We start from the raw sequence: 23,501 nt of genomic DNA on the forward strand, positions 1-23,501 counted from the left end.
TCATTTTTCATTTAGTTGCATAATAATTCTGCACACTAATAGTTACCAACAAATATGAAAATCTCACTTTTACTTTCTTAAATATCCTGATTAGGCGCTGTAGTTGTTGAAACCAACTGTTGTCACCCTCTGCTGCTCAGTGTGCTGGCTGTTTTCTCGGGAATCTCAACCACAAGAAAGTTTATACGAACGAAGCTAAAAAACCTGTGACAGTTTGTGAAACGTCATTAGCAGCAGTGAAATAAGTTAGTTAGTGAAATGATAGAGGCTATTTTATGCTGGAAAAATTCTTCTAGCACAAAGTGGCCCAATAAACGGAATTTTTTAATACAGAAATACATCTAATGATAAAAAGCAGAGAATTCATTGTCTGTTTTCCATTGCAGAGCTGGGATGCTCGTCTCCTCATGGAGCGCTCTCGAGCTGTGAAGTGTCCAGATATCAGCGCTCACCTGGCTGGTACCAAGAAGGTTCAGCAAGTGCTCCCCAGACCTGGAGTCCTGGACAGATTCTTCCCAGACCAGCCTCAAGCTGTGCAGCAGATCCGAGCGACATTGGCTGACCTCTACACTCTAGACATGGTGAGACAAAGGGCACGGTTTGTTCATTGTTTGGAAAATTTGGCATTAGATAATCCTCACCTGGGTGTTGCTGTTCAGTGTAAGCAATATCATTTGCATTTTATTCCTCTGATTTATTTCTCTGTGGTTGCGCTGGTCTACAGGGTCCAGAGAGGGACAAAACAGTATCAGTGGCCTTGTCAGCAGCAGAACGGTTTGTCTTGAAGTCTCAGCGAGAAGGAGGAGGTACAGCGGGCGGGGGGATAGAAGCGTCTTTAAAAATGTTGAAAACTTCTGTTTGTTGCTCACCATTTGTTAAACTAGGGAAGTTTAAGCAGTGCATGTGTGGATCTGCACACACATGCAGCATTTTCTTGCATTCCATGTATGAGCTAGCCTCAGTCAAAACAGTGACGACACATACATGACTGCCTGCTGTTTTGCATTACTGTGTATCTACTGTGATTCATGCATGCTGTACTGTGACTGAGATAATAGTGTATATGAGACACACTTGACAACAACATTGATCAGGATGTGAAAAAGCTACCAGATACAAGTTGTCAGCAGGTTATGGCTGACTAACCACCCTGCCTTACATCACTCTGGGCTAATACTGTAAAAAGCAATCATTAGTTTTCTTTGTAATATCAGATCATTTGTTTTGATAAATACAAAGTCCAGTATCAGGGTTCATATGAGCTATTTTAGCAGTAATTTTACACTCCACTATGATAGTATTTAGCTGTTAATCATGTTAGCAAGGAAGCTCGGGTTTGTAATTCATTCATAATTTAGCCACGCTGCATGAATTTGGATGATACGATTTTTGAAAATGGCAGTTTCATTTATGGGGCGTTTATAAAATGGTATTTCTTAGGCTGGCTTTTAAGGAAGGAGAAAAGGTATGTATCAGTTGGCTGGGAAGAAAGATGGAGGTGGAAAGGATGTGCAAGCTATGGGACAAAGTTGCTGAGACTAGGTTAAAAAGAGGTGAGGATCAGTGAGCAGGAGTGTGGCTTTGTGCTGAAAAGAGCACAACAGATTGTCTGGAGAGAAGGTGAAGGAAAGTCAGCTGAAGCAAGACAGTTTGTGGAGTTTGTGTTGGACTGTATGTTATGCTGGGAGCCTGGGGATTAGTGCACTTTGATTCCAAGTTAATACTAGCTAGTGTTTCTCACTGGTTTTTGGGTGGTAGAGTAAAAGGGATTGGTTGGTGGCTGTTTCTAATGTTAGCCTTGTCTTTGCTTTCTTACAGGCAGGGTAAAGACATGGTGATGAATGAGTGTGTGGGCCGTCTGCTGAGGACCAAGAGCTCAGGACAGTCAGACGGGGGCGTCGCAGCAGGAGTCACCGTGCTCGACAACCCTCTGCTGTCCTGAGATGTCAGACTCCTGCCTGCACATACAAACCACACTGAAGTCAGAGTTCCACCTGCACCTCCACCTGTTCTTGCAACAGCATGAAAACTGACAGAGGTGAGACAGCAGAAAAGTTCTTGTCTATTTTATTTTTTTTTTTACTAAGTTAAGGAATTAAGTTAAGAAGAGTGATTAAATAAATAGTTTCTTGCATTTTTGATTTAATGATTGTGTTTAGGATTATTTCAGAAACATGTTTAGAGGATCTTTGTAAGCCTGTATTTACTTTAAAAGAAGGGAAGCACTTCTTCATCCTACAGAAAAGGTGACACATTACAGATGAGTTCATAAAAAGTGTCTCTGTCACTCTTTCAAGGCTCTGTCACTTTTTCTTTTGTACTGGAACAGCATGTTAAAGTAGGCCTAGGCTGCCATCTTGTGGCAGTGTGTTGTTACTACAACATATGAAATTGTGTTTCTATTGGAAATATAATTCAGCGCCACTGAGCCGCTCTCTCAGTTACAAACTGAACCTGTTTTGTAGACGTATAAATCACTAAGTACAGTGAAGCTTTTGGTTTTGTAAAAGTGTTTCTTATTCTAAATGCATGTTGATTTTTATCAGGGTGAAGAGCAGTTAGCAGTGCATTCATGGACATCTTTAAACTATTAATTGAAGAATCTTTGGTGATGATGGCATGAACTAGAAGCGTGAGCTCCAGGTGAGACTGCACAGAACAACAAGTGTCCTTAAACTGCATCAACTGATGACGTCTCACAATTTTATTCCACTGTGTGTTTTTATCATTGAACGTTTCAGTCTTTGTGTACACGTAACGCAGACATTAAAGCTGAGCCAGAACTTCATGCTGAAGAGAAGGATTCTTTTAAAATGCATGGGGGAGCAAGCGAGTCAGATACCAAGGGCACAAAGATGAAGCAGGTCTGATCGGAAACCGTTTATTTCCAGGCCAGGGAGCACAAATAAAAACACCCTTAAAAGGTTCCCTCCTGCTCAACCGCGTCACTCCCTACGGAGAGAAGATCTACATGACCTTATCTGCGTATCTGGAGGTCAGCCGCTGCTCCGCCGTGTTGTACCTGTTTGTACGTGTTTTTAAGTCTCTTGATGTCATCGTGTCTAACACACACCCTTTATCTCCTCTCTGCAGCTGGACCATTGCATCCAGCCTGCCATTATCACCAAAGACATCTGCACGGTCTTTTACTCCCGAGACGCCAAGATTTACCCATCCCGTTCTCTCAAGAACCTCTTTGGGACTGGATACTCCAAAACTCCTGACTGGTAAATCTGGGCTGCTGCACTGTGGCCATCTCTGTTTCACAATCAAAGATATCTGCCCTGTTACAAAGTTTCCTTGTTCAAAACTTCTGCTTCATTATAGCAACCGAGTGACTGGGATCTACGAGCTGAGCTTGTGTAAGATGTCTGACACTGGAAGCTCAGGTGAGCGGCCATGAAACATGTTTAAAGAACGGCAGCTGTTTTATCATAATTCTGTGGAGAGCTTCATCCTAATGAGGGCTCATGTCCTGAGCAGGGATGCAGAGGAGGAGGAGGAAGGTGCTGGACACATCAGTGGCTTATGTGCGTGGAGAGGAGAACCTGGCCGGCTGGAGGCCCAGAGGAGATAGCCTCATCCTAGAGCACCAGTGGGAGCTGGAGAAGATGGAGCAGCTGCAGGAGGTGGGGCCTTAAAAGATTCATAAAGAAATAAATCTGTTTAATATCGTAGAGGGGAAAATGACTTTTCAACTCAAAGACCAAAGTGCTATTCTAAAAAGTTTTTTCTTAGAGTACAGACTTTACATGACTAACCTCCCCTCTTCTCCCCACCTCACATTCGCCCCCATCTTTCGTCCAGGTGGAAAAGACCCGTCACCTTCTGGGAGAGGCGGCTCCCGTGGGAACAGCTCCCACCACCAAGTCCCTGAGTGAGTCTCTGTCCCCCAGCGTGAGCTCCGGCACTCTGTCCGCATCCACCTCCGTCTCCTCGCAGATCTCCAGCACCACCTTTGAAAGCGTGAGAAGGAGCTGGCCACCAAGGTGAGAAAAACGTGGGCTTAGTGGGCGTTCTTGTTGCTGTCTTCTTCCTTCTCTGCTCGGAGCTGATCGGTCTTGTTCCTGTTGTGTTGTAGTGCCTGCGCCTTCTGACACACACCTTCAATACTGAATACAAGCAGCTGGTGAACAGCATCAGTGACTGCAAGGTGAGAAATAATACAAAGAAATAAAAAAATAGCCTTTCTGTGTCACATCAGGGAGTTCCTATATTGACGTCTACCTCATCCTGCTGTTGTTTCACTTCAGCTTTCTCTCATCTCACCGATCGGACGTGATCCATCCGTGACGAGCTTCAGCAGTGCCACCCTCACCCCTTCCTCTACCTGCCCCTCTCTCGGACTCCCGCTGTGGCTCCATGGGCCAGAAGTAAACATATTTTTAGGAACATTGACCTCGATCTGCAAACGGTTATTGACAGGTTATCTATTTGATTCTAACTTGGTGTGATTTGTGTTAAAGGACCCCTGAGAACAGCTCACGTGCCTCCAGTCCCTCCTGCTCAGACTGTGAAAACTTCCCGATGGTTCCCACTCTGGAGACCTCCTACCTTGCGCGGGCTGCAAAGAACGAGTTCCTGAACTTGGTGCCTGATATTGAAGAAATGCGACCAGGGTGAGTAATGCCATATTAACCCAAATACTGTCACTATGACATGTGTCTCACAGACCAAATGTAAGTCGACACTCATGTTCTCTAGTTCAAGCAGAAATGATGTGGATCGATTCAAATTCCTGAGCCTGGATGATTTCAGCTGGAAACAAACCAACTCTGCTTCTTCCTCAGATAATTCAATTCAATTCAATTCAATTTTATTTATATAGCGCCAAATCACAACAAAAGTCACCTCAAGGCGCTTCATAGATACAGAGAAAAACCCAACAATCATATGACCCCTTATGAGCAAGCACTTTGGCGACAGTGGGAAGTAAAAACTCCCTTTTAACAGGAAGAAACCTCCAGCAGAACCAGGCTCAGGGAGGGGCGGGGCCATCTTCTGCGACCAGTTGGGGTGAGAGAAGGAAAACAGGATAAAGACATGCTGTGGAAGAGAGACAGAGGTTAATAACAGATATGATTCAATGCAGAGAGGTCTATTAATGCATAGTGAGTGAGAAAGGTGACTGGAAAGGAAAAACTCAATGCATCATGGGAATCCCCGGCAACTATGCAAGTTGTAAACAGTTGTAGGATTAAAGATTATTGAATGTACAGAATGATTATTTACACAGAGCTATACAGTAGTGCAGTTAAGATAAGTGAGGGTGTAGATAGTTTCTACAGAGGCTATATAAAGTGCTAGTGGTTGTGAGTGGTGGTTCACTCCATGTTATTATTGTGTGTTTGAGGGTACAGTTGTCCATTGTGGGGGTGTGTATGTTCAGTGCATGAGTTTAACGTGGGTCAGATGTCAGGAGGCAGAGTTCAGGAGTCTGACAGCTGTGGGGAAGTAGCTGTTCCGGTACCTGGTGGTCTTAGTCCGGAGGCTCCTGTGGCGCCTCCCAGAGGGCAGGAGGGTGAAGAGTCCATGTGATGGGTGACTGGGGTCTTTGATGATTTTCCCAGCCCTTTTCAGACACCGCTTCCTGTAGATGTCCTTTATGGCAGGAAGTGGTGCTCCGGCGATGCGCTGGGCAGTTTTCACGACCCTCTGCAACGCCTTCCGGTCCGAGGCAGAGCAGTTCCTGTACCAGACTGTTATACAGTTGGTCAGGATGCTCTCGATGGTGCAGCGATAGAAGTTCACCAGGATGTCTGAGGACAGGTGGTTCTTCCTCAGAGTCCTCAAGAAGAAGAGGCGCTGGTGAGCCTTCTTGACCAGCTTGGAGCAGTTGGTCGTCCAGGTGAGATCCTCGGAGATGTGGACTCCCAGGAACTTGAAGCTGCTCACACGCTCCACAGCCGTCCCCTTAATGTGGATGGGTGGATGTGGGTCAGCATTCCTCCTGTAGTCCACGATGAGCTCCTTGGTCTTCTCGGTGTTAAGCAGCAGGTTGTTTGTGTCGCACCACTCAGCCAGACGATCCACCTCCTCCCTGTAGGCGGCCTCATCGTTGTCACTGATGAGGCCAATCACCTTGGTGTCATCTGCAAACTTAATGATGGTGTTGGAACCATCAGCAGGTCTGCAGTCGTGGGTGAAGAGGGAGTAGAGGAAAGGGCTCATCACACAGCCTTGTGGTACACCGGTGTTCATTGTGATGGTAGATGAGCAGTGGTTATCCAGCCGGACATGTTGGGGGCGGTTGGTCAGGAAGTCCAGTAACCATTTGCAGATGAGGGAACTGATGCCCAGGTCTGTCAGTTTCCTGATGAGTTGTGAGGGGTGGATTGTATTGAATGCTGAACTGAAGTCTATAAACAGCATTCTGGCGTAGGTGTTGTTGTTGTCCAGGTGTGAGAGGACAGAGTGCAGTGCGATGGAGACTGCATCCTCTGTGCTCCTGTTCTGGCGGTATGCAAATTGGTGGGGGTCCAGGGTGGGGGGGAGACAGGATTTGAAGTGTGCTAGGACCAGCTGCTCTAAGCACTTAGCTATTTACAGTTCATAACAAGAGACAAGGCACCATTTCTCTCCTTTGTGTTCCAGTCATCGCAGCAGATTAAACTTTTAAAATATTTGCAAATAGTATAAAGAAATATATAAAGAAGTAAAACAATAATTTATTAATACTTAGAAATACTAAAACTTACATTTGTCAGCAAAAACTGCTGCCATCTGAACCGAAACGTTACAAACCAGCTTACCCACAATCTGTGTATTTTTCTATGCTGGCTACTTAAATTGGCATCCAACAAGCTATTTGCTTTAATCTTTTATTAGACAAAGGCTGACTGGTTAGTTCAAGATTCAACTGCATCCAAAGGACTGAAAATGTTTTAACACAGTGACTGAACTTGATTGAAGTCTCCGTAGTTTGTTGAATCTGTTTCGAGTGACTTATTTTCACAATTCCAGGAATTTTTAAAAGGCACCAAAAAGCATTACAACGCTGAGCTCGAGTCTGTGGACTTCAAAGGAAATGCAGAGGAGGCCAGGGTCCACATCAACAGCTGGGTGGAGAAGCAGACACAAGGTAAGCATAATGTAACTTTAAATGATCTCCACTGTAAATCCTTGGGGATCAGTTGTGTTGTGTTCAGTTGAGACATTATTACCGGATTGTCCACCGTCCACATTATTTTCTGTTTCCAGTTCTTCCAGTCTAATTTCTATTCAGTATTAAGCAGCACTATCTCTGGGTTTTACTGTTTGGTTTCATGCTATTAATAAAACCATCACAGCAGTATGTTGCTGTAAATAGCAGGCCAATTCTTCTATTCTTATTATATTATGTGATGGGTACTTCTACTTTGATCACTTGTGTCTTTAACATATTTTTATTTTTCAAGCCCATTTAGGATTGGCTGCTATATGATTCAATGCAGAGACGTCTATTAATACATAGTGAGTGAGAAAGGTGACTGGAAAGGAAAAACTCAATGCATCATGGGAATCCCCGGCAGCCTACGTCTATTGCAGCATAACTAAGGGAGGATTCAGGGTCACCTGGTCCAGCCCTAACTATATGCTTTACCAAAGAGGAAAGTTTTAAGCCTAATCTTAAAAGTAGAGATAGTGTCTGTCTCCTGAATCCAAACTGGAAGCTGATTCCACAGAAGAGGGGCCTGAAAACTGGATTCTACCTGGTGCGCTGTGCTGATCATGCGTGTTCATATACGTGGCAACAGCAGACGTGCGTAGATCAACAATGGGTAATATGGAGTGCAGGAGAGAGTACGACCATGCAGCGTTAAAAGCGTGGAAGTACTTATATTACTTCAAGTGTTATTCTGTAAAAAGTGGCAAAAACATTAGCGTCCGTTGTACACTCTGCGAAAAATTACACTTCAAATCTGAACAAGCACCTAGCACGCTACCATGGGAACGGAAATTCACAGAGAAACCACCAGATCCCCCACTGATATGACCACCGGCCCCACTCCTGCTAAACAGGTGAAAATAGATTTTTTCACATAGTTTTTTTTTAAAAACTGTTGTATAGAATTACATTTTTGCTTGATGCGATTTCCCTAAAATTAAGAGATTAAAAATAATAAAACAATTTTTAAAAAGAGACTTTTCCATTTGACTGAATTTTTATATGATGGATTATGCATAAAAATAGAACTGGGCTGAAAGGTCTATTGCTTTATTAAGTATTCAGGTGTGTACCAAAAAGTAACTAAGTAATAAGTAAATAATTACTTTTGAAATTAAGTAATCAGTAATGTAACGGTATAACATTTTTTGAGAAGTAATCAGTAATAAGTAACTAATTACTTTTTTCCAAGTAACTTGAACAACACTGATCCACACACAAACACTAGAGAACAATCAGCCACCGCTTCTATTCTTACAAACGTCACAATTTGCAATAATAACAGTTTGAATGTTTTTATTCACATGAAAGTGTTTCTACATATGAATCATTAACAACTGTCAGATTTAATGTGATTTCTAAACAGAGAAAATCTCAGCTTTGTGTTTTGTGTTCGCATTAGACCTGATATAACAAAGAAAAGAAAGAAAGAAAGAAAAGATTTTTTTCTCATCAAAGTTTATAAATCAAGTGTACAGTTAGCTTTGATTTAGAAGCAGCGCAGTATGAAAGAGATGTTTCACAGAACATTTACCAGAGACAGACGCTGACTAATATGCTACAGTTCATCTTTATTCTTTTCTAGTTGTGTTAGTGTTGCCATAACTCTGCGTAGGTTCTCTTCATTGTGATTGATTTCTGCAGCTGTTGTCTCAAAGTACTTATTCATGTACTCCTTGCCGGCTCCCACGAAAGTCTGTAGGTCATCCATTAAATCCAGCACTGGTGTAAGCAGTGATGTAAAACGTTTCACTGACTTCAAAAGTTCGTACAAAGGATCCATGAGACGTTTAACATCATCAAGGACAGCAGGAACATAGGCTTTGTCTAAATTATTTTCAGCCTGGAGGACAAAAATAAACCAAATTAATGTAACAAAATATACAAAAGTATGTAGTGTAAAGAGTGCAAACAGACTTTTGTATGATGGGAAATTGTTTTTTTGTTTTAGTTGTCATAGCAAAGCATGTTTTTCTGTTTGGAGTCTGTCAACATCCATGTCATTGACAGACTCACCTTCCTTCTTGCTGTTTCCTTTTGTAATTTTTCAACGTTTCCTTTCAGCTCCTCCTGCAAAACCAGAAAGAACGTCAACAAACATGCGTGCGAAACATGTAACTGGGACAAAATGAGCATTTTAAAAGTAAGGAGAAAAGCTTAACCAGTGATCGGACGGTCATGATTTAATGGTAAAGGTGGTTAATTAAAAGTTACATTCTTTATTAAAACAACAACAACAAAAAGAAAGTTAACAGTCAGTTTACCAGTTCGCCCTTGTTTATCAGTGAACTTGAAAGATGGAGCAGACACAGCAAAATCCTAACTAAGCCTTCGGTAGTTGTGACACCACTCATGGTCAACTGTGCCGCTGCCATCAAAGTTTCTGAAACACATGAGAAAGTATCAATAAGGATTTAAGGAAATAAAGATTTGTAAAGAAATGTACAAAGAGAACTTTCTAAGTTTAAGAGATGTTGCATGAAAATCTGCCTGCAATATGTTTTGAGTCAAAGCACCTCTTTCATTTGAATTCCAAAAAGTCACGTTCTGCTTACATGAAAATATCAGCTTCTTTTACATGAACTACTGTGACCTTGAAAGACCTTCCACAGTGAACAAAACGAAACAGAGACTATATTCAGAATATGCATGTGCGTGCATGGATTTATACTAGCTGTCTGTGTATCCTAAATGCACAGACACTGTGGGTACATCAGGGAGTGCATCTGAGATCAGATATAAGATAAGATAAGAATAACTCGTTATTGTCATTGCACATTCATATTTGGTACAATAGTACAATGGAATTGGAAACTGTCCCACATCGGCACTAAACACAACTAAACACAACACAACATGTAGTGGATTTTTAAAAAGTGAAAATAAAAAAAGGATGAATTAATAAATGACACAATGAATGTTTATTGCACATAAAACTAAAACCTCTGGAAAAGGCTGCTGCTGCCATCGCTTGTAAAAGTGGACCAAGTGCTCAGCTTGAGAAAAAGTTGAGAAAACAGAGAAATTTGGAACAATAGATTTTTAAAAATGCTGCAAATGCTTTATATACAAAGTGACTCAACCCACAGGGAACACAGTCAGATGTGAGTCGCCCTTTCACTTTTGTTTTCAACAAAGTGTTTCTGTCCAGGGTGTACCCCGCCTCTCACCCTATGATAGCTGGGATAGGCTCCAGCGCCCCCGCGACTCTGAACAGGATAAGCTGAAGCGAATGGATGGATGGATGGTGTCATGGCTACTGAACGGACCCACGCGCAGACAGTTCTTTCAACGAAACAAAAAGGGGATTTATTTACAATAGGGATCACCTTAGTGCAAAATATATGTACAGTGAGTTGGGAGGGGGTCCAGGGCTCCAGGGAGAGAAGGGGGGGGGGGAATCCACACGCTTCCTCTTCCACTCAGTCACCGCCACCGTTCCTCCGCACACACGCACTCCTCTTCAGCCGCACTCGCTCCAACACTCCACACACTGCCCCACTTGGACAGGTCCGGTAATTCGGTCCAGAATCTACAGACAGAAGGTCAAGGTTAGTTCCACAACATAAAACACGTGTAAGCGATCCTTCTTTGAATATGCCGCGAGCACGAACTCAGGTGGTTCGACGTTCCAGCGGTGAGCTGCTCTGTGCCACTGCCTTAAATAGCAGCTGGGGAAATCAGCCGGATCAGCCGCAGGTGGACACCATCCACAGGGGTGCGTGGGCCAAGAGTGAGAGCCCGTAATGAGCTCCACCCAGGCAGAGAGGAGGAGGAGAGACAAAAAAAACCAAAACTAACAACAACAAAACCTGTAGCGAGCGTGGGCCAACCAGAGAGACACGGGGACCGTGACAGATGGTTTCTGTTTGTCTAGTCTGCTTTATAGGAATAGAAGCCCATCAGCTATTGTTATGACATACCATGACAAAACACGCTTTTCTTTCAGTTTGACACTTCATAAAACGTGTCATAAGTGGATTGTGAATTATGTTATATATTTTTATTAGTGTTTAAGAAGTGTCCTGATTTCGTATTTGAGGTAAGAGACAAACGACTGGAGGTCCATTGTGCGTCAAAACAATGATTTTATTAAAGCACACACGTGTGTGGGAAAGATGAGCTCTGCAAAACATCAGCCTCGATCTCCCCAGAACAGTAAACGAGCAGTCATATATATAACATAGTCGATGACAAGCATCATGCGTCAAAGCAGATAAGAAACATGCATCAGTTCCAGTAATTCCGACCTTGGACATATTCTAAAAAAGAACAGTTCCTTCCTCTGTTCCTCCGCCACCGCCAGATGCTTCCTGTTATTTCACTTACTGCACTTCACTTATTTGTGGAACTAAACTGTCACGTATGCAGGTAAAACAACTTTGCAGTTTCGAGCAAAACAAGTCTATATACTGTGTATGTGTGTTCAGGCAGACTATGTGTCTTGACCTCAGTGCATGACCTCACTCGACAAACAAAGACATCTTAGAAGTATACTTCCTGACTCCGTTCGAGTCATCTGTTACTAGGCAAACTCCAATGCAGCAGGCTGCTGAACACACACAGGCCTCTATTCTGTTTACAGGTTATATGTAGTGTATTGTATTGTAAGCATGTATGCAATTCTTTCATGGCTCCAGGTCACCTTAACTTCCTATTGATCGGCCAGACGTCGCGCTGACCGAAGCTTCAGACCATTAATTAACTTGACCGAGCTTCAACTCTTTAATTAGCACAAAATGCAATATGGATAACATGGTTACAGTTGCACCTGCAATGAAAGATTATTATGTAATTATGCTCACACCTGAAATACAAACTTTAATGTAACATCAACAGTTTCAATAAATGCTCTAATGAAATGATAATGATAAATGATACGTAATGCAACAGTAATGATAATGTTATGAATAGTAACAGTAAAATAATATTCTAATCTCTACACTCCTCCTCTTTGGCAGAAGAGGTTTGTTTTCTTTTGGTACAGTATGACTCTCAACTTGCTATACTAGTTACATACTTGTAATTCTTTCAGTTTAAGGGAAGAAAGAAAATAATATATACTAGGCTTTTATAAAGCATGTCTGCTATATTCAAATGATAGAAGATTCTTTTAAAAAGTACACACAGAGCAGTTAGTATGATATGATTTATTTTAACTTTATTTATTTAGGGCCAGCCCTCATTGTTGTTGTTGAGAATTCAAGTTAAATAGAATGTGTCCTTATAGTATGTCCAATAAATCTCTACTGAATTAATCCTAGAATAAAATCTAGAATCAAGCACACAAACAGATGATTCTCTGAGCGTTCAAGACAATCTTTCACACATTCTTCTTCATCTAGTTGCTCTGATGTGTGACTTTGTGAAAAAAAGACTTGCTGGACTGTTTGTGTGGCTCGTTGGTCTAGGGGTATGATTCTCACTTTGGGTGTGAGAGGTCCCGGGTTCAAATCCTGGACGAGCCCACGTGTTGTCTATAGAGCCTCTCAGCTGCCACATGCTGTTTAGGCTCCATTTGAAAGAATCTCTGCAGCTGCACACATGTTCCCATAGTCCCTCATACAGGGACAGCTAACAGATCTGATATGAAGGATGTTGTTGGCCTTGTTCTTATTGTTTACCATTTAAATTCTCCAAAAAGTTTTTCTAAGGTAATTATTTGTTATTCAAGATAACACAGTTTTATTTTAGATTAAATAAGAGAATTCAATTCAAACTTGTACACAGAACTACTACAATACACAGTTATGTATCATATATTATAAATGTGTAACTCTCTCACACGACTTTAACAATATGCATGTGGAAGAACGCACATCAGTTTTACTGATACACAAAAGGGCCAAAAATAAACATCAGTACTTCAGTACCACGAAGGAATCTCTTTCAGTGCATTATGCACACATGTAACTTATGTACCAAGTGAAATAAAATATTACAGATGAAAATTATGTGATGATTTTAACTGCAAAATTCAGATTTTAGGGTCAAAATGTGACTTAATTTGTGGTGTAAGGTTTCTGGTTATGAAGCTTGACGCTGTCATGCTCATCTGTATGACTATATGCTCATGCCACTGTGTTGATTGCAGGTGGGTGCATGCTCCATGTTGCAGGGTTTTTCTTCAGGTACTCTTTTTTTGTCCGCCATGATCTAAACACATGCACCTCATTGGAAGCTCTAAATAACCCACCTAAATTGGTTCTTAATTTAAAATTAAAAGTGATCATCTGAAAATTAGACGAAAGCTTATTTGTGACAATCTAAGAAACATGTAATTGAAGCTGCTCCTCTTTGCTGTGGGCAGGTTTGAGAGCAGCCACCTGGGCTTCGCTGGAGGGCAGCAGGAGCAGCCTCAGCACCTCACTCCTCCTCCGCCTGCAAGCACACCTCTGCTGTGACCTGGAAAATGCCTAAGGAAGCTTTTCCCTTTTCACTTTGGGTGTAAGCGGTCCTGGGTTCAAATCCCTGATGAGCCTGTTTGGTTTTTGGGGCTTTGCTGTTGAACTGTTCATGCAAGTCCTGGGAAACTGTAATTTGCTATTTTCAGATGTCATAAAAACTCCCTCAAAAGCCTTCAGCTGATCCAAAATGCTGGAGCGAGAGTACTGGCAGGGCCTAGAAAGAGAGAGCATAACGTTCAAGACTGAAGATTTTTTATTTGTCACATGCATAGTCATTAAATTACAAAACAAACAGTGAAATGTCTCCTGAACTGCTCCTTTGACTGTACAAAAAAAGACATTATATACAATAAGTAAATAGATTTTAAAAGTCTGGAAATTTTAAATCAAAAATCTGAAAATGTACTTTGTGCAAATGGAGTGTTAAAGTGTCTTGTGCCATATTAGCACAGCAACGTATTGACAGAGCTGTGCAAGTAAACAAGTGACCAGAGTAATATAAACAGAGTAATTCAACTGAGTGACCAGAGAAGTGTAAACAGTAATGCGACCAGGGTAGTGTGAACAGATTGATATAAGGTCCTGTTTCAGTCACTTATTGATGCTATGAGGGGAGTGGGGGCGTGTTCTGGTTTAGGACTCGTACGGCCTGAGGAGAGAAGCTCCTCCTCGAGTGTCTGTTTTGGCCCCGATGGTGTGGAACCTTCTGCCTGATTGCAGAAGTCGAAACATTTTGTTACTGGGATGGGACCAGTCCTTTAATATCTGAGATGCTCTGGACCAACATCTCCTGGTGTAAATGTCCTGTAGGGAAGTTATATTTGTGGATCATACTGTATTTGCATTTGTAACGCAGCAGCGTTCTGACGCACGGATCACTCTGCTTCTCAATCCTGGACACAGTTATTCCCACACCAGGAAGTGATGTTCTGTGTGAGGATGCTCTCCACAGCGCCTGAATAGAAAGTTCTGAGGACCACTGGAAAAACCTGCTAACTTCCTGAGTTGTCGGAGACGGTACAGGCGCTTGCCTAGCCTTTTTGGACTGGACGTGAATGTGAGCAGACCATTTCAGGAATGAGGAGATGTGAACACCGAGAAAGACAATGAAGCAGAAACTGCTAAGAGTGGGATTCAAACCCACACCTCCAGGGGAGAGTGAGCACTAAACACAGCACCTTAGACCACTCAGCCATCCTGAAACAGATCGAGCTGAACTGATTTTCTGATAAATCCAGAATCCAGTTTAAAATCCTTCCCTTCACATAAAAAGTCTTGAATGAACCTTTGGTCTAACTGCTCTTCACACCTGACTGGTAACAAGATGGCGCTGCTGTGTGTGGTTGCTCGTCTGTCACTCTGAAGTTTGTTTCTGTTTCTATTATTTCTGACCTGTTTCATTCACCAAACAAAGTCTCTGCTGAGGTATAATCGCCAGACATGATGATCACCTTTTATTGAAAAGGTCGGCACCACCAGGCCTCTTATCACAGCTCCTGACTCTGACCCCTCTGTCTCTGTGTTACTGTCTTGGTTAAGGAATACACCTGTTTACTCGGGGATGTGCCAACTTGCACTACGGTGCTAGAGCATGATATTGATGTCCAGGGAGCTAAACCTATTAAGCAGCATCCTTATCGAGCCAGCCCCCATAAGCGCTTGCTCATGAAACAGGAGGCTGACTATCTGCTGCAACATGGCTTAGCGAAGCCCAGTCAAAGCCCCTGGAGCTCGCCTTGTATAGTGGAATCTAAGCCAGATGGCTCGCCCCGTTTTATTACAGACTTCCGGAAGGTGAACTCTGTGACTGTGGCTGACTCACATCCTCTCCCAAGAGTTGAGGATTGTGTGGACAGTATTGGACTGCTCAGTATGTCACTAAATTAGATCTTCTTAATGGTTACTGGCAGGTCCCTTTAACTGAACGTGCCTCTAACATCTCTGCCTTTGTTACACCTGATGATTTTCTACAATACGCAGTCATGGCTTTCAGCATGTGTAACGCTCCTGCCACCTTCCAGAGGCTGGTAAATAAAGTCCTCCGTGGCCTGTCCAACTGCAGTGCCTACGTAGATGATCTAGTAATTTATACTGAAACATGGCAAGATCATTTGGAAACGTTACAGCAGGTATTTCACCGTTTGGCTCAAGCTACTCTAACTCTCAACTTAGCTAAGTGTGAGTTTGCCAAAGCTATAGTGATGTACTTAGGCAGGGAGGTGGGACGTGGACAGGTCCGGCCCATAGATGCCAAAGTGGCAGTGATTAAAGAGTTTCCCACACCTACCACCAGGCGTGAGTTGCGTAGGTTTCTAGGGATGGTGGGCTACTACAGAAACCTTTGTAAAAATTTCTCCTCAGTAGTCAAGCCATTGACTGACCTACTCAGCCCAAAAGTTGAGTTTATATGGTCAAGTGAGTGTCAAGATGCTTTTGAGAGTGCGAAAGTCCTCCTCTGCCACACTCCTGTGTTAGCTGCACCTGATTTGACATGACCATTCAAACTGGAGGTTGATGCCAGTGCTGTCGGGGCTGGGGCAGTGCTGTTGCAAGAAGACTTGCAGGGTTTGAACCACCCCGTTTGTTACTTTTCCCGCAAGTTCAATAAAAATCAGTTAAACTACTCCACCATTGAAAAGGAGACCCTGACTTTGTTGTTGGCTCTTCAGCACTTTCACGTATACCTGGGGTCCAGCATGTTACCTCTTGTTGTGTACACCGACCACAACCCACTTGTGTTCCTTACTCGCATGTTTAATCATAACCAGCGCCTTATGCGCTGGGCTCTGTTGTTGCAGGAATACAACTTAAGTATTCACCATAAGAAGGGGTCTGAAAATGTTTTAGCTGATGGTCTGTCCCGCTTGTAAACATGTTTTGCTGTGTTTGTTCTTTGTTTTTGTTCACACTCTTTAATGTCTGCTTCTGCCCAACATAGGTGGTACTTTAAGGGGAGGGGTGGCCCCGCCTTCCTCTATGGAAATCAACGTGTTCCAGGACTCACGGGGGATTGGCTGGCCCGGACCTATGCCCGCCCCACCTTCATGCAGGTCAGAGCGTGCCAGGCTGCTGAGGGAGCCTTGAGTACGACAGACCAATGACACAGCTGCCTGCAATCACCTGAGAAGATAAAAGGCTGAGGATTCTTCATTCGTGGAGGGACTTGTTGATTTGAACAGACTGTGGAGACGGTCCCTCCTGCCTTTGCACTGCTGCCATGTGAGCCTTTGTTTTGAGTTGCCTCCTGTGAGATGTTTAGATGAGTAGTGTTCTACTGGTGTTATTGGTGTTACTGGAGTTGTTATGTTTGTTTAAAATCACTCTATTGCCTAGTGAGTTGTTTCACTAACGGTTTTCAGTTGTGTTAATAAACCTTATGTTTTTCTTTTTATCTAACCCCCTAGTCTCTGGGCTCGTTTATGTTACGTCCACTGTCGCCTAGCAGAGCCAGGTCGTAACACAGAGCATAAACTAACACGTCACTTGGAGATAACTGTAGATTTTTCCTTCATGGTTTCAAATGTAAGCTGGCTGATTTGGTTCATTTTTGTTTTTTTGTTTTAAACTGAGCAAACCTGGTCTTCTCCTGAGGACTGCTGCAGGTATCATGCGAGCATGTTAATTTATTAAAAAACCAACAGCAAAAACCCCCCAAAATAGAATGAAACTCATTTCAGGAGACAAATAGCACTGATAGAGACATTTTTTTTGTACAGATGATTGGCAAACGGAAAGTTTCTAAAGAGTCGTGCACACACAAGCAGACTACTACAACATGCTACTTAGTTAGGCGAGTTTGGGAATGACAACCAAGCGGAACAAAATTAGACCCAAACATTGTCATCGAAACGAAAACACAAAAAGCTGAGGGGAGGGAATAGAGAGGAGGAAAGCTGAGCTGGCAGCGGGGTTGCTGGAGGAAGGCTGCGCCGCCTCGCCAGCTTAGATCTGCAGGGAGATTTTTACATTGTGAGAAGAAGGGAATGTTTTTGAAGGGTGCAGAAGCTGCACGTTTGACTGTGGTGTGAGAGGAGCGTGTGTGTCTGTGTGTGTGTACCTTATCGTTCCTGCTCGCAGAGGATTAAAAGCGTACAGCCAGTCGTTCATGTCGTTCTCGTTGTTGGCCAGCAGGAGGATGCCTCCATGTTTTGTGCACACTGCAAATGTGTTGGGCGTCTGAAAAGAAAACATCACATTATATTCATGTTCATTCAAATGATAAATCCCAGTCCATTTGCCATTTCATCAATCAACGTGCACCAAAACAATTTGAATGAATTCTCATTAAAAGACAAACGTGTTACATCCAGCCTTTCTCTATCCTGCCTCAAACCTTAAGCATGGCCTGCTGGTCTTCGCTGTATTCCACCTGTGCTGTGGAGAGGTTGAGGACGCCTCGCTCCACGGGGTCCTGGTCGCTGTTGTAGATGAAGTCGTAGGGCCGGCGAACAACCACAAAATGATTCCCCCATGAGTTAGAGCGAGGCTCCACGAAGCTTAGAAAACCCTTCTTGGACACAACAGATCTGAAAAGAAGAGATTTTATTCATTTATTTATTTTTTAAGAGAGCGCTTGTTTTTCTGAGGAAGAAGCAGAGTTGGTTTGTTTCCAGCTGAAATCATCCAGGCTCAGGAATTTGAATCGATCCACATCATTTCTGCTTGAACTAGAGAACATGAGTGTCGACTTACATTTGGTCTGTGAGACACATGTCATAGTGACAGTATTTGGGTTAATATGGCATTACTCACCCTGGTCGCATTTCTTCAATATCAGGCACCAAGTTCAGGAACTCGTTCTTTGCAGCCCGCGCAAGGTAGGAGGTCTCCAGAGTGGGAACCATCGGGAAGTTTTCACAGTCTGAGCAGGAGGGACTGGAGGCACGTGAGCTGTTCTCAGGGGTCCTTTAACACAAATCACACCAAGTTAGAATCAAATAGATAACCTGTCAATAACCGTTTGCAGATCGAGGTCAATGTTCCTAAAAATATGTTTACTTCTGGCCCATGGAGCCACAGCGGGAGTCCGAGAGAGGGGCAGGTAGAGGAAGGGGTGAGGGTGGCACTGCTGAAGCTCGTCACGGATGGATCACGTCCGATCGGTGAGATGAGAGAAAGCTGAAGTGAAACAACAGCAGGATGAGGTAGACGTCAATATAGGAACTCCCTGATGTGACACAGAAAGGCTATTTTTTTATTTCTTTGTATTATTTCTCACCTTGCAGTCACTGATGCTGTTCACCAGCTGCTTGTATTCAGTATTGAAGGTGTGTGTCAGAAGGCGCAGGCACTACAACACAACAGGAACAAGACCGATCAGCTCCGAGCAGAGAAGGAAGAAGGCAGCAACAAGAACGCCCACTAAGCCCACGTTTTTCTCACCTTGGTGGCCAGCTCCTTCTCACGCTTTCAAAGGTGGTGCTGGAGATCTGCGAGGAGACGGAGGTGGATGTGGACAGAGTGCTGGAGCTCACGCTGGGGGACAGAGACTCACTCAGGGACTTGGTGGTGGGAGCTGTTCCCACGGGAGCCGCCTCTCCCAGAAGGTGACGGGTCTTTTCCACCTGGACGAAAGATGGGGGCGAATGTGAGGTGGGGAGAAGAGGGGAGGTTAGTCATGTAAAGTCTGTACTCTAAGAAAAAACTTTTTAGAATAGCACTTTGGTCTTTGAGTTGAAAAGTCATTTTTCCCTCTACGATATTAAACAGATTTATTTCTTTATGAATCTTTTAAGGCCCCACCTCCTGCAGCTGCTCCATCTTCTCCAGCTCCCACTGGTGCTCTAGGATGAGGCTATCTCCTCTGGGCCTCCAGCCGGCCAGGTTCTCCTCTCCACGCACATAAGCCACTGATGTGTCCAGGACCTTCCTCCTCCTCCTCTGCATCCCTGCTCAGGACATGAGCCCTCATTAGGATGAAGCTCTCCACAGAATTATGATAAAACAGCTGCCGTTCTTTAAACATGTTTCATGGCCGCTCACCTGGGCTTCCAGTGTCAGACATCTTACACAAGCTCAGCTCGTAGATCCCAGTCACTCGGTTGTTATAATGAAGCAGAAGTTTTGAACAAGGAAACTTTGTAACGAAATGCCAACGACCGCCTGTCTGTTTTCAGGGCTGTATTTGAAGCCATGCTCCAATCAGGCAAAGTTTTAAGTGTTGCACATTTCGATGGGTTTCTTTCAGCTGACATAGTTTCCATTTGGGTCATGTGGTGTTAGATACCCCAGCGTGTGGTCATAGGGTGAAGAGCCCGGACGATTAGTGGGATTTTAGGTGTGGTGTAAAAATGACGCTGCAACTTTAAAAACGTTGTTGCTTTAAGGATTAACGTACAACCATACTTGGGCTGAGTTTGACACTGGTTCTCTTCAGTAATTAAAATAGCTTTAACACATGATAAGATCAAATGTCAGCTACACTGTGACAGTCGAGGGGCCACACTCAGATATATTTATTCGCTTGTTCTCTTTGTGTGATAAGAGTTTCCATCTGAATTTAACCCCTGTGTGGGGCTGATCTTTCATTTCATTTTATTTCAAGCTCAGATTCTTTGCCTTTGGCACATTTTCTGTGACGAGACTTCAAACCATTCCCACCGTCCTTATTAATCAACATGGTGAAGTGATTCTTCGCAAGGTGATGGGATAGGAAGAGTTTCAGAAAATGAGGCCTTTTGTCTTTATTGGAGAGGTCAGTGCAGACAGGACGGATGGGGGGAAGGCGAGGGGGGAATGACACACAGGAAACGGTGTTGGTCAGACCCAAAGACAGGCGTGGGCAGTGAGGACTCTCACCTTCAGACTCACTGTCTAATCAGTCTGACAGTGAGTCTGAAGACAGAGCAACCCAACACACGTTACTATGTTCATCATCATCATCATTGTTTATTTATATAGCACTTTAAAAACACACAAGGCTGACCAAACTGCTGAACAATAGAAACATAATAGATACCATAAGAATAATAAATACGATACAATAATAAACATAGCGAAAAACAATAAAATACAAGTCAGTCAACCACTGAGTCAAAAGCCAGTGAATAAAAATGCTTTTTCAATCTGGATTTAAAAACCAGCACTGATGTCGATTGCCTAATGTGAAGAGGAAGATTATTCCAAAGCTTAGGAGCCACGATAGAGAACGCTCGGTCTCCTCTCAGTTTCAGCCGTGATTTGGGGACTGAGAGCAACAGCTGCTCAGCTGACCGGAGCGAACGAGTGGGGACATAGGGCTTCAGCAGGTGCCAGACCATTTAAAGATTTAAAAACCAATAAAAGAACTTGAAAATGAATCCTAAATTCAATTGGAAGCCAGTGCAGGGAGGCCAAGAGTGATGTTATCACTAAGCAGGACATTAAATCAAATTAATGAGACACCAAAACAAGAGCTGGAGCCCAAGACAGCCATGAAGTCACAGTGTACACAAATACACAAGAAACACAGAAACCAGCTGGGTGGATGTGGCTCGGGAACCTTCTGTTACCTTGAACGTCGGTGTTTTGAACGCTGGCTGCTCCAGTCTGCTTGTATTTGTCCAAGATTTCCCCTCATATCTTGGTTATGGTTATTTTTTCTTTTATTAAACTGATCACACTCCTGTTCATGAATAGAAAAAAACCCCATCAGTGTATTTTCACTTAAACAAGCAGCTGTTTTTTTTGCATTAAAGTTATATAAAAATGTAACAGTGCAAATTCCTCGCTGACAGTTTAACCAAAAGGCATTTCCAGTGGAAAGTAGCCGACATATCCTCAGCATAACCATGTATAATATCCACAAAACCTGAGAAGGTTGGAGAGAAGGTAGGCGAACTCTGCTGGGATCTGCGTTTAACAAAGTGTCTAAAGACGAAACAAAGAAATCTTTCTGTAAATGTTCAGATGCACAGACTGGACTGAAAAAGAGTGAAAAAGCAGCTAACGTCCAAAAATAAGAAAACTTTGAAAGAACTCCAAAAAAACCTGGAGAACTTTTGCTCAAAAAACAGTTTTGTTTTTTTTAAATTACAAGGCAATCTGACAAAATGTCATCAAATGAGACTCAAGACTTCTGCAGGTCTCTGCCATGACTCAATTTTTTTTTCTTAACGGCAGAAACAATTGTTCCTTTTTTACTTTGTTTCTATTTTCTCTTCTTGTTTTTATCTGTTGAACAACAAACAACATTCATGCTGATTCACATAATATCCTGTCTCTAATCTCTGGGATTTCCTCGTAGCTCTTTGATGCAAAGAACATCCATCAAACGCTCCAGCTTGTGCTCAACATCATCGTGAACGGTGAAGGTACTCTGACGAGAAAATACTCAGTCGACCTTTTGGTTGATTTGTTAAAGAACCCCAAAATAGCTGATTACCTAACAAGGTATGCAGATAATTCACAGCTCTTTTCCTGAATAGCTGCTTTAAAACTCTGCTGAAAGCCTTTGTCCATTTCCAGGTATCCCCACTTCTCGGCATGTGTGTCTCAAGTGTTAGGACTGCTGCATTGGAAAGACCCAGACCCTGCAGCCAAGGTGAGAGACGACAAATATGATAACCCACACCAGCTGTGCTTAACTCTGTAAGTTCCCAGTATTCCCTGAAACCATCACGTGTGACACAGTTTACATCAGACGTGATGCAGCTGACGTCAACACTGACCTTCTTGTGGTAACAGAGACTTAAAAAAATAATAATAAAGCAACAAAGTGGGTCGCTCTTTGACAGTAAATTCCAGTGCGGTCCGCTCCAATCTCCTCAGGCTGACTCTCTTCTAGGCTCTCCTGACTGTTCCCTTTACATGTTGATGATGTGTCTTGTAAATCTGGATCCCTTTCCAGCAGGACGCTCCTCTTTTTCAGACAGTACCTCAGCTGCTCTCTCTCCTGACAGTCAGCTGTCCACCTCTGCATGGCCAGTCGAGCCAGCGCCGGCATTTGAGGCAGAGCTCGGAGCAGAGCGGGCAGCCAGGCTGAGCACGGAGCAGAGGTTGAAGGTCGCAAACTGACATCCACGTCTTCCAGAGAGCCCAGACCTCCTGCTGCAAACAGACTGCACCAACCGTTGTCTCCCACCAAGCTGTTGTAGGACAGATCCAGTGCACGGAGTGAGGAGAGACAGCCCCGTCTGCACACGGCAGCTGCACAGAGGAAGAGGACCCATTGATAACTGATCACTTTATGCCTGTTCACTTTACTGTTTTGTTCACAATGTTTCTGATGGAGACAAAAATAACACCGAATAGTTTCATTGTTTTGTTTTATACGACAGCTACAGATGCTGGCAGCATGAAATAAATGAAAGAAATATCAATTTCCTTCAGGCTTTACTTGTCTTAATATACATTTATGCAGCCTAATGATCCACTACAGACCAAAAAAGAAAAAGTATAATGTCATTGTGTGTTAGTTACCCAGATGTTGCATGTCATCAGTGGTGAGCTCGCAGCTGCAAAGACGGAGCTCGCTGACGACTGATGGCTGCAGAGCATCCAGCAGGAGCGCTAAGTGACCGCCAACCACTTTACACCAGGAAATATCCACCGTGCGCAGATAGGACACCGCCAGGGCTGATGCATAAACACAAAGTTTTCACCATTTCAGGCTAGAGGGTGGAAGAGGTATTCGGGGAGAATGACTTGAAGGAAAACTTCTATAAATAAACAAGTGTGTGTGTGTGTGTGTGTGTGTGTGTGTGTGTGTTACCCAGAGCAGTGAAGGACTCGTTGCTCATGTAGCAGCTGTTGAATGGCAGCCTCCTCATTTGTGTCGCAGGGAGGGCGGAGACCAGCAGGTGGACCACACCTCCCACTTCCTTATTGGATGACACATCAAGCTCGGTCAGTGCAGTGAGAGAGGGCAGCACCTGGACTGAAAAACAACGAGTCACATGACTGCTGCAGCGAGCATGCGATTAGTGTCCGGCGTGTGAGATTGGTAGCAACTGACTCAGAGCCTCTAG

General features: G+C 43.4%; 1 protein-coding gene, 3 long non-coding RNA genes and 1 other non-coding gene across 5 annotated transcripts; 3 read left to right on the forward strand and 2 right to left on the reverse strand.

The window, feature by feature from the left end:
* The first annotated feature begins 311 nt into the window (after positions 1 to 311).
* LOC143418938 (glutathione synthetase-like) lies at positions 312 to 2,637 on the forward strand. Its single transcript, XM_076884673.1, has 4 exons — positions 312 to 581; positions 725 to 806; positions 1,819 to 2,038; positions 2,547 to 2,637. Exons 1-3 carry the CDS (start codon positions 345 to 347, stop codon positions 1,836 to 1,838), a joined length of 339 nt encoding a protein of 112 aa, XP_076740788.1. The 5' UTR covers positions 312 to 344; the 3' UTR covers positions 1,839 to 2,038; positions 2,547 to 2,637.
* Positions 2,638 to 4,270: 1,633 nt separating this feature from the next.
* LOC143419154 (uncharacterized) lies at positions 4,271 to 7,383 on the forward strand. Its single transcript, XR_013099132.1, has 3 exons — positions 4,271 to 4,373; positions 4,467 to 4,619; positions 6,964 to 7,383. It is a non-coding gene; the product is annotated as an uncharacterized LOC143419154 (long non-coding RNA).
* A 5,160-nt stretch (positions 7,384 to 12,543) lies between these two features.
* On the forward strand, positions 12,544 to 12,615 carry trnap-ugg (transfer RNA proline (anticodon UGG)). The gene has a single exon. It is a non-coding gene; the product is annotated as a tRNA-Pro (tRNA).
* A 5,420-nt stretch (positions 12,616 to 18,035) lies between these two features.
* Positions 18,036 to 18,643, reverse strand: LOC143419155 (uncharacterized). Its single transcript, XR_013099133.1, has 3 exons — positions 18,553 to 18,643; positions 18,307 to 18,459; positions 18,036 to 18,080 (listed from the first exon to the last, which is right to left on the reverse strand). It is a non-coding gene; the product is annotated as an uncharacterized LOC143419155 (long non-coding RNA).
* A 1,775-nt stretch (positions 18,644 to 20,418) lies between these two features.
* On the reverse strand, positions 20,419 to 23,036 carry LOC143418944 (uncharacterized). Its single transcript, XR_013098891.1, has 2 exons — positions 22,954 to 23,036; positions 20,419 to 22,680 (listed from the first exon to the last, which is right to left on the reverse strand). It is a non-coding gene; the product is annotated as an uncharacterized LOC143418944 (long non-coding RNA).
* Between the last annotated feature and the right edge of the window lie 465 nt (positions 23,037 to 23,501).

Source organism: Maylandia zebra, linkage group LG6, assembly GCF_041146795.1.
Source record: "Maylandia zebra isolate NMK-2024a linkage group LG6, Mzebra_GT3a, whole genome shotgun sequence".
NCBI lineage: Eukaryota > Metazoa > Chordata > Actinopteri > Cichliformes > Cichlidae > Maylandia > Maylandia zebra.

Coding starts and splice junctions, on each gene's coding strand:
- LOC143418938 (XM_076884673.1), top strand. CDS start 345: ATGATAAAAAGCAGAGAATTCATTGTCTGTTTTCCATTGCAGAGCTGG. Junction 582..724: donor ACCTCTACACTCTAGACATG/GTGAGACAAAGG, acceptor GCTGGTCTACAG/GGTCCAGAGAGGGACAAAAC. Junction 807..1,818: donor GTCTCAGCGAGAAGGAGGAG/GTACAGCGGGCG, acceptor GCTTTCTTACAG/GCAGGGTAAAGACATGGTGA.